General features: G+C 35.0%; 2 protein-coding genes across 2 annotated transcripts; both read left to right on the top strand.

Moving 5' to 3' along the window:
- The first annotated feature begins 299 nt into the window (after positions 1-299).
- LOC109110877 (X-linked retinitis pigmentosa GTPase regulator-like) lies at positions 300-12,378 on the top strand. Its single transcript, XM_042734005.1, has 17 exons — positions 300-454; positions 1,102-1,227; positions 1,322-1,414; positions 1,798-1,860; positions 2,518-2,676; positions 2,800-2,949; positions 4,139-4,297; positions 4,377-4,532; positions 4,649-4,773; positions 5,632-5,823; positions 6,003-6,150; positions 6,250-6,347; positions 6,703-6,762; positions 10,858-11,073; positions 11,205-11,253; positions 11,434-11,531; positions 11,650-12,378. Exons 1-17 carry the CDS (start codon positions 424-426, stop codon positions 11,827-11,829), a joined length of 2,103 nt encoding a protein of 700 aa, XP_042589939.1. The 5' UTR covers positions 300-423; the 3' UTR covers positions 11,830-12,378.
- Positions 12,379-12,540: 162 nt separating this feature from the next.
- dynlt3 (dynein light chain Tctex-type 3) lies at positions 12,541-15,508 on the top strand. The gene is made up of 5 exons (XM_019124229.2): positions 12,541-12,692; positions 13,157-13,198; positions 13,361-13,484; positions 13,620-13,697; positions 15,129-15,508. Exons 1-5 carry the CDS (start codon positions 12,666-12,668, stop codon positions 15,203-15,205), a joined length of 348 nt encoding a protein of 115 aa, XP_018979774.1. The 5' UTR covers positions 12,541-12,665; the 3' UTR covers positions 15,206-15,508.
- Positions 15,509-15,710: the final 202 nt, after the last annotated feature.

Here is a 15,710-nt window from a genome sequence, read left to right as displayed (position 1 = left end):
TCAAGTCATCTTTATTTATATAGCGCTTTAAACAAAAAAGATTGCGTCAAAGCAACTGAACAACATTAATTAGGAAAACAGTGTGTCAATAATACAAAATGACAGTTAAAGGCCACTAGATCAGTGGATGCAGGGCGTGTCTAGAAGGGATACAGCTGCTGCCGGAAACAAACAATATCTTTTTTTTTTATATATATATATACCTACCCCCTACAATAATGCAAAAGCAGTAATTATTATTGTACAGTGTGCCAAAAAATATTGATGTGCGCATGCCCAGTAGCCGCTACTTAAGACGCTGACGAGTGACACGTGACACCTCAACGCGGAAGAACATGTCAAGCGGACGGTTTCTGTCATAATAGAAACTTCTTGGTCACACTTCCTAGAGCCCAGTGTAACTAAGCTGATTAGTCGGGGGAGATGGCCGGAGAAACAGAAGATGAGATCCCTGGTAAATATTATGTGCTGCATTAGTGATCAAAAGTGTGAACTGTTTTGTCATTTTCAGTTGCGACACGTGTGTTTCTTTAACTCTGTTGGCTGTTTTTTGATTAGCCTACAGGCTATATAACAACGGTGCTACAGTGGAAGCGAATGATGTAACGTTACTGATGTAAACATGTCTTAACTGCTTTTATGCCCTGCTAATACTATATTTATGATGGTTTATAAGTGTAAATTGCTGTTTGTGTTTTGTATTTTATTCACTGAACACTCTGAACACTCTTTCATTGACGCCTGTGGCTACCTGTCGCCAAGGCAACCACGCCATGTGGTCACGCCTCTCTCTCTCTCTCTCTCTCTCTCTCTCTCTCTCTCTCTCTCTCTCTCTCTCCCTGTTCTATGAAGTAAACAATTAATTTTAACCACATGAATGTATATATATATATATATATATATATATATATATATATATATATATAGTATATATATATATATATATGTGTATTATACAAATTACTCCTTATTTACAATGCACAATGCAATATAGTGTAAAACTGTATGCTTTGTGATAAAAACAGCTTGTTTTTTTATAACAACAGTCATAAAACACCAAGATGGCGACATTAAATCTGCAATGTTCTATTTTTGTTTTAGAATCCGGAGCCGTCTTCACTTTTGGAAAGAGTAAATTCGCAGATAATGCCCCCAGTAAATTCTGGTTAAAAAATGATGTACCTTTGAGAACTGCGTGTGGAGATGAGCACACAGCACTGGTGACAGGTGTGATTTATGATTTTAGTGGTGGATATTGGTAAATACAGTCTTATTCCATCATTTTGTGCATTCATCCTGTCGCTATTCCTATTGTGTTTAGAAAATGGGAAGCTGTTTACGTTTGGCAGCAATAACTGGGGACAGCTGGGCCTCGGAACAAAAAACACTGTGAATAAACCCACTTGTGTGAAAGGTAGGACAGACTGTCAGTCCAAGAGAGAGCCGTACGTACTGAGTGTTTTCTGCCATCCACAGCTGATAAATCACTTATGCAGACACATCTCCCATGCTGTCACTCACATTTAGCTGTTTGTCAAATAATAGTGATGAGTGATTTTGAATTATTCAGCAATAATATATTGTTTGACACACAAAATTACATGTTGCTAAGTAGCTGTAAGAAAATGAGATCTTTTCAAGACAAAGCCATAGATTGTCTTAATCCCAATCAGTAGTGGTCCATAATGTGTGTGTGTATATATAATTTTTTTTTTAGGTTGTATAAATGTGTTTAGCAAGAATGGATTGCATTCAATATTTTTCTGACATGCTCTGACTATATTTGTTTTCTTAAAGCCCTAAAATCAGAGCGGGTGAAGCTCGCAGCCTGTGGAAGAACTCACACACTTGTTTATACATGTAAGTTTTATTACAAATATGACAGAATAGTCGCATTATGCTTTTGAGATATACATCAGTGCCTTTTTAAAAAAAGCTGTAATGTGTTTTCTCTTTTGTCTTAATTATTTACGTATTTTCTTATTTATTAACTTATTCCAATAGTCGAGTCAGAAGTTGACACGGCAAACCAAGGCGAACCACTGAGATAAACAGAACAGTGTTTTCTATTGTAATATATTTTAGAATGTTATTTGTTCTTGTGATGGCATGTTAAATTTTCAGCAGCATTACTCCATTGCTTCATTGTCACATGATTCTTTAGAAATCATTCTAATATATTAATTTGGTGCTAAAGAAATAATGAATATCATTATAAGTGTTGAATACATTTATGTCCCCTTTTTTTGTTTGTGGAAACTGTGATACATTTTTTTACAGAAATATCTGATGAAGCGAAAGTTCAAAACAACAGGATTTATTTGCAACAGAAATCTATTGTAATATTATAAATATTTGTAAATTTTGATCAATTAAATGCATCCTTGCTGAATAAAATTATTAATTTCTTTCAAAAAATTCTTCTGACACCAAATTGTTCCTTTTTTTAAAGTGCTAAATACTTGCACATTTATTGATTTATCCTTACCTAAGATAGTTGTTTTCTTTACGGAGCAGCCCGTGGTAACCTGTACGCATCTGGAGGGAATAATGAAGGACAGCTCGGTCTCGGTGACTGTGATGACAGAACTTCCTTCCACCTGGTGGACTTCTTCAGCAAGCATGGACCAGTCAAAATGCTCGCTGCTGGTTCCAATACGTCTGCTGCCCTGACACGTAAGAGTTCTGTTCCATCTGCCTTACGGCAACAGTGCCAGAAACATGTAGGGGTAATATGACATGAACAGTTATATGAACAAATATGACCAGTAATGTAACAACATCTCTGTGCCATCTCAGAGGATGGCAGGCTCTATATGTGGGGCGATAACTCAGAGGGCCAGATTGGATTGGGGAAGGAGAGTAATGCACTGACTCCTCGGGAGGTTTCTGTGGGGAAACGAGTGTCCTGGGTGTCCTGTGGATATTATCATTCTGCCTTTGTTACTGGTACGTATACCACTGCTACCTCATGTCAACTGCAAACCTTATGTTGTTTATGCTTAACATTCACATGTCATATTTAACCTTGAATATTTATATATATATATATATATATATATATATATATATATATATATATATATATATATATATATATATATATATATATATATATATATATATATATATATATAAATTATTGATGTCAATTGATAAAAAAATAAATTAATCACATTTTCCTGTAATTATTCATGATTAATCACATATTAATATATTTATATTGTCATAATTTCACACTGAATCTCCAAATTATGGAGAAACAATATAAAGATGGTATATTTTAAATATTATTTAATAGCATCTTTTTACAAAGTAGTCTATTATAAATGAAGGAGAGGTATCAATGATACCAACAGTGCTGCTGATGTCTAAATGCATTTTTCCCTCAATTTCAGCCATTACTTATAGCCATTCAACATTGCATTATAATTTCAAACCATTATTATTAAATAGGCTTTGAAAAATAATATTTTTAAATACTTTTAACATGTTAAACTGAAAAAATTAATCACACAATTAACATGTTAATTTGGATATGCCTAATTTAAATATTACAAAATTATATAATAAAATATTGTATATTTAAATAGTATGTTTATTATATACTATAAGTAAATATAAATTATACAATTATAGTAATGTTGTCATATATAATAATGTTTTTTATTTTCAATTTCATTTTCAATATAGTTTAATTAGTTTTACTCTAATGTGAGCCTTACATCTTATTTTAGTGAATTATAATATACATAATGCATAATATAATATAATACACATAATATACAATTCTAGTTAAAATAATAACATTATGCCTTATTTTAAATTACATTAATGTTTAATAAAGCATAATATTTTTTAAAAAGTTTAAATTAATATTTTAATAAAATTTTTAATGGCATAATATTGTATTATTATTTTAAGAATAATAGTTGATATATTTCTTAAATTTAGCAGAGTGACTTTATTGTAATACCTGCATAGCATTTGAAATCCCCACTTTTTTTGACTGTTCATGATGACATTCCTGTTTCCTCTTCAGCTCAGTATGGCAGCACTGAATTCATAAAATGTTCATTATTTGACCTTCTATGAAAGCTGGCTTGTTGCTAGGTGACGCTTGTTTCATTTGTTGCAGTGGATGGGGCCTTGTTCACATTTGGAGAAAAGGACAGTGGGAAGCTGGGCTTGTCCAAAGAGAAGCTGGCCAATCATAAAGTGCCTCAACAGGTGACCGGCATCTCTGATAAAGTGGTACAGGTATCCTGTGGAGGAGGGCACACAGTGGCACTTACGGGTAGGAGAACATATTTAGCTTCTTTATCCTGACTTTCTTCTTTGTGAAGACTGAATGTTATGCACGTGTGGTAATGCAGAGCACGAGGTGTATTCGTTTGGCCTGGGTCAGTTTGGACAGCTCGGACACGGCACTTTCATATTTGAGTCACGTTTACCCAGAGTGGTTGAACATTTCAGAAGGGGCAGAGTTAAACGTGTGGAGTGTGGAGAGAACCATACAGCGCTGATTACTGGTAAAACATGCACAGAAAACCACCTGATAACATTCTTTATGTACTGTAATAAATTTGATATGATATAATTTCCTCAGTTCTGTTTGTTTATAAAAAATCTGACATGCTGGTTGCAGACAGTGGACTTTTGTACACCTTTGGTGATGGTCGACATGGAAAGCTAGGGCTTGGAGAAGAGAACTTCGCCAACCAGTTCAATCCAACCCTGTGTCCAAGATTCCTAGACTATCATGTACATTCTGTACGTATCGCTGCCTATCAAGCTTTTATAACACAGTATACATATTTCTATGAGATATATAAATTTTCTGCTTTAAAAGCTCATGAAATGGTTTGACAAATGTCATTTTCATAACCCTGTAGACTTATTTACTTTTGAAACAAAAAGTATGGTCAGAAAATATCAGGGCTTTTGGCTTTCAATAAAATTCTTTTATTGAATTTATCATTCATTTCTCAAAAAGATGATTTAAATTTACTGTGCAAACTGAGAAAGACTGAAAAAATTCTTGAACAGTTTTTTTTTATTATTATTATTATTATTATTCAATAAATTAATAATTTTATACAGCAAGGACACATTAATTTAATCAAAAATGTTACAAAATTATGATTTCTGTTTTTTTAATGAATGCTGCTCTTTTGAATTTTCTGTTCTTCAAAAAAATACTGTAAATGTATAACAATTTCCAGTACAACTATTTCTAACACTGATAATAAAAATAAATGTTATGAGAGCATCAAAACAGCATATTTGAATGATTTTTGAAGGATCGTGTGACACTGAAGACTGGAGTAATAATGCTGAAAATTCAGCTTTGCATCACAGGGATAAATTACATTTTAATGTATTTTAAAATAGAAAATTATTTGAATTTGTAATAATATTTCACAATATTACAGTTTGTACTGTATTTTTGATCAAATAAACACAGCCTTGGTGAGCATAAGGGATCACTTTCAAAAACATTTAACAAAATCTTACTGTCCCCTTTTTTCTTTTAAACAGTAATGTAAATGTGTTTTGTTGTGACATATAGATCAATATATGATTAATATTGATTTCATGGCATCTGTAAACAGTGTGTGTGTTTTTCAGGTTACATGTGGTGGATGTCACATGCTTGTGTTGGCAAAACCTAGGCCTGAAGGGTCGGAGGATTTGATCTTAGAGGAGGATGACGTCACAGAAGACTACTTTGAGAAATCCTATACTGAATTACTGGGGGACACGCAAAGTCAGACCACCCTACACAGGAGTCTCTCGGCTCGGGTCAGACGCAGAGAACGGGTGGGTAGATCCTGATGGATCAAAATTAGTTGCAACTGATTATAAATTGGACTAGTGGTGGTGTATTTTAAGATGAATAATAAACTTAATGATAATGTTGTTTAATATAGTATATTACCTAAACAATCACATAAATGATATAAATATGGAATCAAAAGTGAGTTGCTTTTCTTCTGCAGGAGCATTCACCGGATCAGTTTGGACAGATGTTTCGAACACTTCCAGCCCTGGGTGGAAATCAGCTGAGTGCATCTTTATCTGTTCCCAGCCAGATCCATCAATCTCATAGTAAACAACCGGGAAAGATCCCTCACAATAGTCTCAAAAGTAACTGCCTCTTTAAAAAAAAAAAAAAAAAACCTTATTAAAAAGGCATATCTGTGTACATTATTGGGTCTTGCTCAGGTTTTATGTCTTCTCTCAACGTTCCTGGAAAGAGGGAAAAGTCTCTCGATGACAGAAACAGTGTGGAGGATAGTGAGAGTGTGAAAGACCTTGGAGAAACCACTGACTTATTAAACCTGGTAGGAAAAGCATACTATCACTTATTAAAGAAGCATGCATGCTTATAGAATATATACAGAAAAATAAGTAGAATTAAACCTTTAATGATTTGGTTAATTGTCATTTTTAATGAGAAATTGCTGCCGGTTTTAAACCTTAGGTAAAAAAGTGTGGCACAGTAACACAGTGTTTACTACCGTAATAACTGTATAATCAAACTTGAACTGTATAATCATGAATAATAAGGAGAGAAAAATAGATAGCATTTCAAAAGGAAAAAATAAATGACAAACTGTGTAGAAAAACCTGTTAAAAACCATTGATATAAAAGACATAAATCATCCAAGCCTAATGTGAAAGTTTCTTTGATTTCAGACTCATGTAATGAAGATGGACCCTTGCGATAAGACTCTAACATTGTCTCCTATGGATAAGGTAAGAGCTCACCTGGGTTGCTGTTCGAGAAATTCAAAATTTGCCATTTAGATGGTCAAACAGAGGTTGAGGAGCAAAAAATAAATAAATAAATAAATAAAATTCTTCAAAGGGCTGCACTCTTTTAGACCTCTGCTTACATTTTCTCTCTTTTCGCTTGATTGACTTATTCTTCTCATTTGCTTTGCAGCTTTAAAGCTCATTCTGCTCTCGTTCAGCCTGCTCTGCCTGTTCATTCGTTTCTCTAACACTTTCCCTCTTTTTATCCTCTGCTTCCTTGGATAGAAGAATGTTAAGCTTGTGAAAGAGCACGGTAAGGAGAAGGGGAAGCCAAAAGTTGACCCTGCCCTTTATAGAAAGAGGGCAGAGCTTTTAGCTCGCAAAGCTCTTCCGACTGAGTTACTTAAAAGTTCAAGTGGTAGCTCAGTAGTCGGAGACAGTCTTGGGTCAGGGACCCCCCTTAAGAGACATGGTCAGGATAAGGAAAATGTACTTATAGCTTTGGAGGACAGAAGGCCTGCACATCACCAAGTTGCAGGAAGTAACACAAGACTGGGGACGGACATAAGCAGTGCTGGATCCAAATCTTTCCAGCCCAAACACAAACAGCTGATGAAGTCAAATGATAGAGTTACAGGAAAAGATGCTGGGAATAAAGTACAGATACCTGAGGAACATTCAAAGGTAGAGGCTGAAAGTGAGAAGTTTGCTCACAAGTCACAAGTAAGTACAAAAACAAACCAAGAAGGTAAAACAAAACCCAAAGGTCATCCATTGGAAGTCAGTAGCCTTTCTCAGAAGGTTATGGAGGTAAAAAAAGAAGTAAAAACGAAACCCATAATAGTTGTTGAACAATATCTTGAACAGACCACGCATAAAGACCAAGAGCCAACAGGTAAGAAGATCTCAAAAGAGATTTTAGCAAAAGCTCAGAAGATGAAAGGTGAAATGAACACTGCTAAGACAGAAACCAAAGGTTTTGTCCCACAGAGCAAAAAGTTAGATTCAAAAAAAGACTCCAAAAGTAAAAAGACAGTGCAAGAGCTCTCCACTACTTCACAACAGTCCTCTTGCCAAGAAGAAATTTCTACAAAGAAGACTAAAAAATCAAAAGCGGAAAAAAGCCAGTTGCTAGTAAAGGACAAAAAAAAGGGGACTACCATTATCTCAGAAGCTGCCTTCAAATCTGAATCAGAGTCAGAGCAAATGAAGGAAAATCCTCTCACCAAGGTGACATCTTTTCTCCACAATGTGGGAATGGGAAGTCCCTCTCGTTTACTTGGAGATACAGCAGTGAGTCAATTCCTTTCCCAGTCTACACCCCAAAAAATGCCAAAACCTCTTTCAAAACAGAGAACTCTGTCTGACGTTTCGTCCCTGAGTGAGTCTTTTGAGGTTTCAGGACAAGAGGAGACAAGAGAGGCCAAGAAGACGGCCGTCATCATCAATGTTAAGGCAGAACCAGAAACTTCAGATGGGGACCTGGAAAGAACCAGCACTGAGTCCAAAAACAAGGCTCATTCTGAGGAGGAAGGAGGAGAGGAATCAGAAGAGGAGGAACGCGAGGGATCGGTGAATAGAAGGGATGAGAGTGAGGAAGTGGATGACAGAGAAGAAGAAAGTGAGGGATTGGTGAACAGAGAGGAGGAGAGCGAAGAAGTGGATGATAGAGAAGAAGAAAGCGAGGGATTGGTGAACAGAAAGGAAGAAAGTGAGGAAATGGATGACAGTGAAGAAGAAAGCGAGGGATTGGTGAACAGAGAAGAGAGTGAGGAAGTGGATGACAGAGAAGAAGAAAGCGAGGGATTGGTGAACAGAAAGGAGGAGAGTGAGGAAGTGGATGACCGAGAGGAGGAAAGTGAGAGCAAGACCCTAGCAAATGATGATGATTCTGAGGTTGATGATGATACAACGATCAAAGCTTCTAGTGAGGATGAGGAAAGTGAGGAAGAGGAGGAGAAAAGTAAAAGTGAGGCTACTGAGGATGTAGAGAGTGAAGCTGAGGAAGAGGAGAGTCGTGGAATAGAAGATGAGGAAGAGAAAACAAGTGAGATAAGTAGAAACTGTGAAGAAGAGAGTGGAGAAGATGAAGGTGAAAGCAAAACAAGTGAAGGGGAAGAAGAGGAGGAGAGTGGAGAAGAATCAGAGGGAAAGACTGAGAGCAGAAGTGACAAATCAGAGGAAGAGTCAGATGAAGAAGAAGAGGATGAGGAGTCAGAGGAGAAAGATAATGAGAATGAGGAAGAAAGTGAAGTGGAAGGTGACAGTGAGGCAGAGGAGGATGAAGACGGTGAAAAGACTAGCGAAGAAGAGGAGGAAGATTCAGAAAAGCAGGAGAGTGAGACTGAAGATGATGAAGATGAAGGGGAGAGTGAAAATGAAGCAGAGGAGGAGGAAAGTGACGAAGATAAAGAGGAGAATGAGGAAAGTAAGGAGAGCGAGGGAGGTCAAGAGGATGGGGAGGATGAAAGTGAAGAAGATGAAGCAAGGAGTGAGAATGATGAAGAAGAAAATGAAAATGAAGAGGAAGAAGAACAGGAGAGTAAAGAGGAAGAAGAAGAAAGTAATGATGAGGAGGAAGAACATGAAGAAGAGGAAGCGGCAGAGGAAGAGGAAGCAGAGGAGGAAGAGTCTGAAGAAAGAGAGGAGACAGAAGAAGCAGAGGATGAGGAGGGAGAAGAGGAGAACAAACAAGAAGAAGAGCAAGAGAAAAGTGAGGAAGAGGAGGAGGAACAAGAAGAGGAAAAGGGCAAAAGAAAACGCGGCAAAGCGGCTGAATCCTCCAAACCAAAGTCAAGTGTGGAAACATCACAACAGCAGCCAAAAGCCAAACGGGGCCGAGCACAAAACCATCAATCAGATGACGAGTCCCATGAGTCTAAGCAGTTTTGGGATGATGTTTTACCTCAATACCTTAATCTCAAATAATTCAACAACCTCAACCCCTGTCTTTATTTAGTTAATGAGTTAATGAGCCTTCTGTTTCATGTTTGCCTTTTGTGTTCTTTCTGGCTTTTTTGCTTTTGTCATGTTTTTTTTCCACCATTATTATTCTTGTAATTTCGCCCATGGTGATCTTACTAAATGTATTGCTTCACATTTTTTTTATTTTATTTGTATTTATTTTACAAACTGTTTTTTATAAGTAATTATTTGCCCAGGCAGTAGTGAAGACTCATGATGTGCCTTAGGATTTATCTAATGGACAGCAATGTTCTTTTACTAACAAATGTGCTTGATTTGTCAGTAACCTTGAAACACCCCTATAAATGACTTTAAATTCTTAAAAATACAAAATTATGTACCAGTCTTCTGCCTTTATGCCAAATGCCTAACCATATTAAAATGGCAGCTCGTATTCTTTATGACTGGAAGAAAATAATTGGAAAAATGGAGCCCAAGGATTAGTCATTTAGTTCAAATTTTGCACATGTGCTTGTTCTGTGAACTTTTTTTTTCTTTTTTTTTACGTATAATAATCAATAAAACTTTTCCTTTACTTCAACTATTTGCATCTGTTTTTAAATGAATACCTGTGTTTGTTGTTTTTTTTTTTTTTTTCATTTTTATATTTTATTATCTTTTATTTGAACAGAAGCACAGATTATCCAGGGACTTTATAAAGACAAAAATTTGCATGGATTAAATGAAGAAAAATACATACTACAAAGCTATCATGTAGTTACTGAGAATTTCAGAATATAACTTATTTACAAAGCAAATTTTCATTTGAATTGTAAATATGCAAATATAGAAAGCCATTTGAAATATCAACAACTTGCAAAGCCGTTGCAATCAGGCAGAATACTGAAAATCCTTCATTGGACAGGTGAGGCTGCCCACTTTATATACTATATCTGTAGAGGTGCTTCTCCTAAATAGATCCCTAGTTCATGTGCCTACTGTATTTATTGTGTGTGTGTGTTTTTGTACATGTAGTGTGTTAGCTAGTTTTATTTTTACAAAGACCACTCAACTCACATGAACCCTCTCCTGCCATTCTAGTGCCTTTAACCCTCTTTTTGCTTTTCACAGTCTTTAGTCACTGATTGTGTCATTTCTCATTTTTTGCACGGCCACCATCCATTTCTCCAGCTCTGGGCAGAGGAGATGAATGAAAAGGTAGAGGGAGACGAGGAGGAGGAAGAATATTTAGATGATGAGGACGAAGAGGAGGATGAAGAAGATGAGGAAGAGCATCAAGAGGAAAAAGAAGAGGGTGAAAAGTGTGATGAGAAGGAAGATGTTCTAGATGAGAAGAGAAAAGAGGCAGAGGAACAGGAGCAAAGCATTACAGAGCCAGACACACAGGTGCCCTGAAACCCTTCATTCATACCATTTAGACTAACTATGCATGAACATAATGATTTAGCATTACATCAGTAAACAACTGCACTATTGCTTTGATTCATTTGTGTGATGTTATTGTCTTACTCCTACAGACAAAGCAGATGATAAAAGACACCTCTGTCCCCGATGGACCTAAAAAAGGTTAGTGTTTTATACTTTTCAGCATCCTATTTTTTCATTTTCACTATTCCTATACAGTCCCCAAGAAAACCAAAATGAGTTTTGTGGTTTTTAGTTTGTTAGTTTGGAGGTCATCTACAGTATATAGCGAAGCTTATTTTCACCACAGAATAAAAATATATTATTGTTTTAAATTCTGAGATTCTGATCCTGCTACTCTTATAAAAGAGGAAACGCATTCAGAGAGGAATGGAGTTACAGGAGACAAGCCAAAGACACTTTTTGGCTCCAGGAACAGGGTATTTAACCACTCAAACCTATTTATAATAGATACCCATAATCGTGCATAACACCCTAGCAACCAGCTAATATTAAAATTGTACATTGTTTGACCTCTTTCCTACCTGGCTTTTTCAGCTTTCTCTTTTCAAGAGAGCTTCCACCAAAGGCAGTCAGGCAGAGATCCCCACATCAGGCAAACCAGGAGCTGATGGTGCCCCTCAAATCCAAGAGTCTCGAGAGTCAGAGAGTTCTAGCAGTGGAGCACAGACCACAGCATCCGGTCGATCACATTCAGCCACCTGCAATCTGCTTTGACACCTGGTTTGAAACCATCTTCTGACTTGAAAAAGGGGATCAGAATTAGTAGAATCAGCAGTTCAACAAAGCTTCATGCTGTTGGTGTTGGTGGTGTTAATGCTTCCGTGCCTTGTGCTGCAAAGCAGACCTCACAAAATAACAAGCTTTACCAGAAAACTGAGTTTGGGAGACTGATATAAGTATAGCTGTGAGCCGTAATGGTTTTGTTTTGGTACTACATTGTATAATGTTTTTCCCTTTATATGTTTGCAGTGTCTGATTTGTACTTTTTAGCAAATACATTCTCAAAGTCATTACTTGGGAGTAAATTTACCAATATGTGCCGTATATCTAAAAATACAATTATGTATGTGTGCATATGTTTTTATACCTATTTATTTAAATTTGTTGAAAGACTCCAAGCACCTGTGCACTTTATATATAATATAAAAATCTTGTATTGTTCAGGATAACGTGATACTTTTTTGTTAATGACATTTTTGTAAGAATCATCTCACAACCTTTGTATTTGACTTGATACAAGTAAACTTCAACTCAAAATTGTCATTTTCTTTACTTTTTTATTTGAGATAGATAGATAGATAGATAGATAGATAGATAGATAGATAGATAGATAGATAGATAGATAGATAGATAGATAGATAGATAGATAGATAGATAGATAGATAGATAGATAGATAGATAGATAGATAGTAATGGTGAGTGGGAGGAGCGTCACTAGGTGGCAGCATTCAATCGTCATTGTGTTGCTAACATCAGTTGTCAGTAAGAAAACAGCTACACACATCTGAGCTGAGTTTTTTGTCCAGATTTTTGCTTTTCAAGCTAAAAAGATGGAGGAGTATCATTCTGGAGATGAAGTAGGTGTTATATAAGGCTTGATATGGTATAAATGGTTATTATCTACTAACGTTAACTATTTTCAAAACTGGTAAACCGTAGACTTGCATTTAATGCTAGCTTGCTAACCGCTTCATCCGGACAGAAACAAAATATTACTTCGTCATCCACAAACGTACATAATTTCACGACTTTAGATTATTTACATATACATAAATGACTGAAAGTTCAGCTTGATTTATGCTTTATATTATTGTGGTATATTATCTCACGTAAAATTATTCAGGGTGTGGCCAAATCATAACGTAAAGCAAACTATTAATTAAATAACAACATTTTTGAATTCATAAACCTATGTATATATATATATATATATATATATATATATATATATATATATATATATATATATATATATATATATATATATATATAAATACCCATTTGACAGCTTGTGTTTATCTTTTAAAATCTTTCATTTCAGGTGGCTTTCAGTCCAGATGATGCAAGTAATGTTGTAAAGGAGGTAAAATTCACTGTAAAACCAAACTCACACACGTATAACAACATTAAGAAGAAAAAAAAACTTATATGATATGTTGTGTGTCTCACTAATGATTAATGCTAGCTTATTTATTTGAGTGCACATCTGCTCCATTAGCTCTGTCTGTGTGTGTTTATCGGTCAGTGCATTGAGGGTATTGTTGGAGGTGTGGACTACAGCCAGAACAAAGTCAACCAGTGGACAGCCAGCATAGTCGAACACACTCTCACTCAGTTAGTCAAACAGGGGAAACCGTTCAAGTACATTGGTATGAGCTTTTCCTTTTGACTTCATCTTGTATGCAAATATCTATATCTGATGATATATTTATAAGGCTCTGTGTCATGTTTTCACAAGGCCAAAAGTGCTCTTGTTGATTGTATATATTCTGTATGGATTTCAGTCAACTGTGCTGTGATGCAGAAAAGCGGCGCCGGTCTTCACACAGCCAACTCTTGTTACTGGGACACTACCACTGATGGTAAAGCTTTTAGTTCCATATAATTGCTCTGTGCTTTCATAGTCACACGGACACATTGGGCTTCTAATTTAATTGATATTTTTCTGAATAAAGTTTAAATAGATGCATTGCATATTAGTTGTATGTATTTGGCTTATATGAAAAAGCCATTAATATTATATGTCTATTTATTTAAATTTTGTATTATATGTTGTTATTATATATATATATATATATATATATATATATATATATATATATATATATATATATATATATATATATATATATATATTTATATATATATATATATATATATATAAAAATCTCTTTAATTTTTTCAATTTTTATTCTTTTATTTTTAAATAGTTCTGTTGTGCGACAATTGATTCGTAAAAGTTGGAATAACAGTTCCATCATGTAGTCTCATAAAAAGATTATGGAAATGAAAATTGTAATTGCGACAGTTACAAATCTCACAATTTAGATTTTTTTTCTCAAAATGTTAGAAAAAAAACGTAGAATTGCAAGATATAAACTTTATATCTCAGAATATAGTTTCTTTTTTTTTTCCTCGACAGAATAAAAAGTCAAAAAGATGTGAAAAAAATTTGACTTTTTATCTCACAATTCAGACATTTTCTTGCAATTGCAAGTTTATATCTTAGAATTCAGAAAAAAAGTCAGAATTGTTAGATATAAACTAGGGCTGGGCGATATATCTAACGATATGATCATGCGCATCTAGTCAGTAAATCTGGTTCCGTGATTAGCGCTAAATCGCCATCACCTGCTTTCAAATGGAGCGGCATTTAATAGACAGAGCCGTAGATCACTGACAAGCTACGCAATATCGCGTTGATTATCGAAGGCGATTCATCTGGGATAATGAACGCAATATTGCGTACCTTGTCAGTGATCTACGGCTCTGTCTATTAAATGCCGCTCCATTTGAAAGCAGGTGATGGCGATTTAGCGGTAATCACGGAACCAGATTTACTGACTAGATGCGCATGATCATATCGTTAGATATATCGCCCAGCCCTAATATAAACACTGAATTGCAAGAAAAAACGTCCAAATTGTAAGATTAAGAAGTTAGTTAGTCTTTTGATTTTTTTTAATCCCATGGCAGAATTAAGCTTTCTTAAAGATAGTTGTAGGATATTTATAAAATCAAGAGGAAAAAGGGTGTTCAAAAATTGTCAAAAAAAAAAAAGTTTAGAATACTGCAGGACAATACTAAAACTGCTTAAAATTTCATGTCAGCAGTCCAAACGTGTTCTATTTTATTTATTGGATTCGTAATAAATAATAGATATTTATAATAAACTATATTGTTTTTGTTTAAAAAAACAATCTGTATTTTTAAGTATCACAACATTTTCAAACTAAATGAGATGACGCACTGTGTGCAGTTGATTTCATTCTTATATGTGTCTGTTTTTGCAGGAAGCTGCACAGTCAGGTGGGAGAACCGCACCATGTACTGCGTCGTCAGTGTGTTTGCAGTGGCTATTGCACTATAAACATGAATCATGGCTGAGACTTATACACACAAAAGGATAAAAACTCTGCTTCAACAATGGCTTATTAAAACCATGTTCAACTTGTGTCATGTTTTGCCTGATCTATAAAGTTTAAACTGTATTGCAAATGCCTGTCTACCACATTGTATGTTTATTTGCTTTTGTTTTTTTTATTTTTATTATTATTATTTTTTGGACTTGCAAAGGGTAACGTGCACCTTTTTTCTGTACAGGATGAAATTCAAATAAGTTGATGCTTAATTATTAAAGTTGTCTGATTTGGGTTAATCAATCCAAAATAAATATATGTGGATGTTTTTTTTTTTTTTTTCAGTGTTAGAGGCATCTGAAAATGTATTTCAATTCTGAACCAAATACAAACTATGAGTGGGAATTTACAAACAATGCAAGGATGCCACATTATGACATAATAAACGTTAAACTTTATTTTTGGGTACGGAAACTAAATCTTTCACTTTCTTTAAAATTTGAAATCTGCCAGCAC

The sequence above is a fragment of the Cyprinus carpio genome, chromosome B11 (genome assembly GCF_018340385.1).
Source record: "Cyprinus carpio isolate SPL01 chromosome B11, ASM1834038v1, whole genome shotgun sequence".
Lineage (NCBI taxonomy): Eukaryota > Metazoa > Chordata > Actinopteri > Cypriniformes > Cyprinidae > Cyprinus > Cyprinus carpio.
Note: the sequence above shows the minus strand (reverse complement) of the source record. Positions and strands in the feature narration are given on the sequence as shown.

Bases quoted from the DNA above. Each gene is read 5' to 3' on its own strand.
- LOC109110877 (XM_042734005.1), top strand. From the start codon at position 424: ATGGCCGGAGAAACAGAAGATGAGATCCCTG. The intron at 4,298-4,376 runs GTAGGAGAACAT...GTGGTAATGCAG, and splicing joins GCACACAGTGGCACTTACGG to AGCACGAGGTGTATTCGTTT. The intron at 5,824-6,002 runs GTGGGTAGATCC...TTTCTTCTGCAG, and splicing joins GGGTCAGACGCAGAGAACGG to GAGCATTCACCGGATCAGTT.
- dynlt3 (XM_019124229.2), top strand. From the start codon at position 12,666: ATGGAGGAGTATCATTCTGGAGATGAA. The intron at 13,485-13,619 runs GTATGAGCTTTT...TATGGATTTCAG, and splicing joins GAAACCGTTCAAGTACATTG to TCAACTGTGCTGTGATGCAG. The intron at 13,698-15,128 runs GTAAAGCTTTTA...CTGTTTTTGCAG, and splicing joins CTGGGACACTACCACTGATG to GAAGCTGCACAGTCAGGTGG.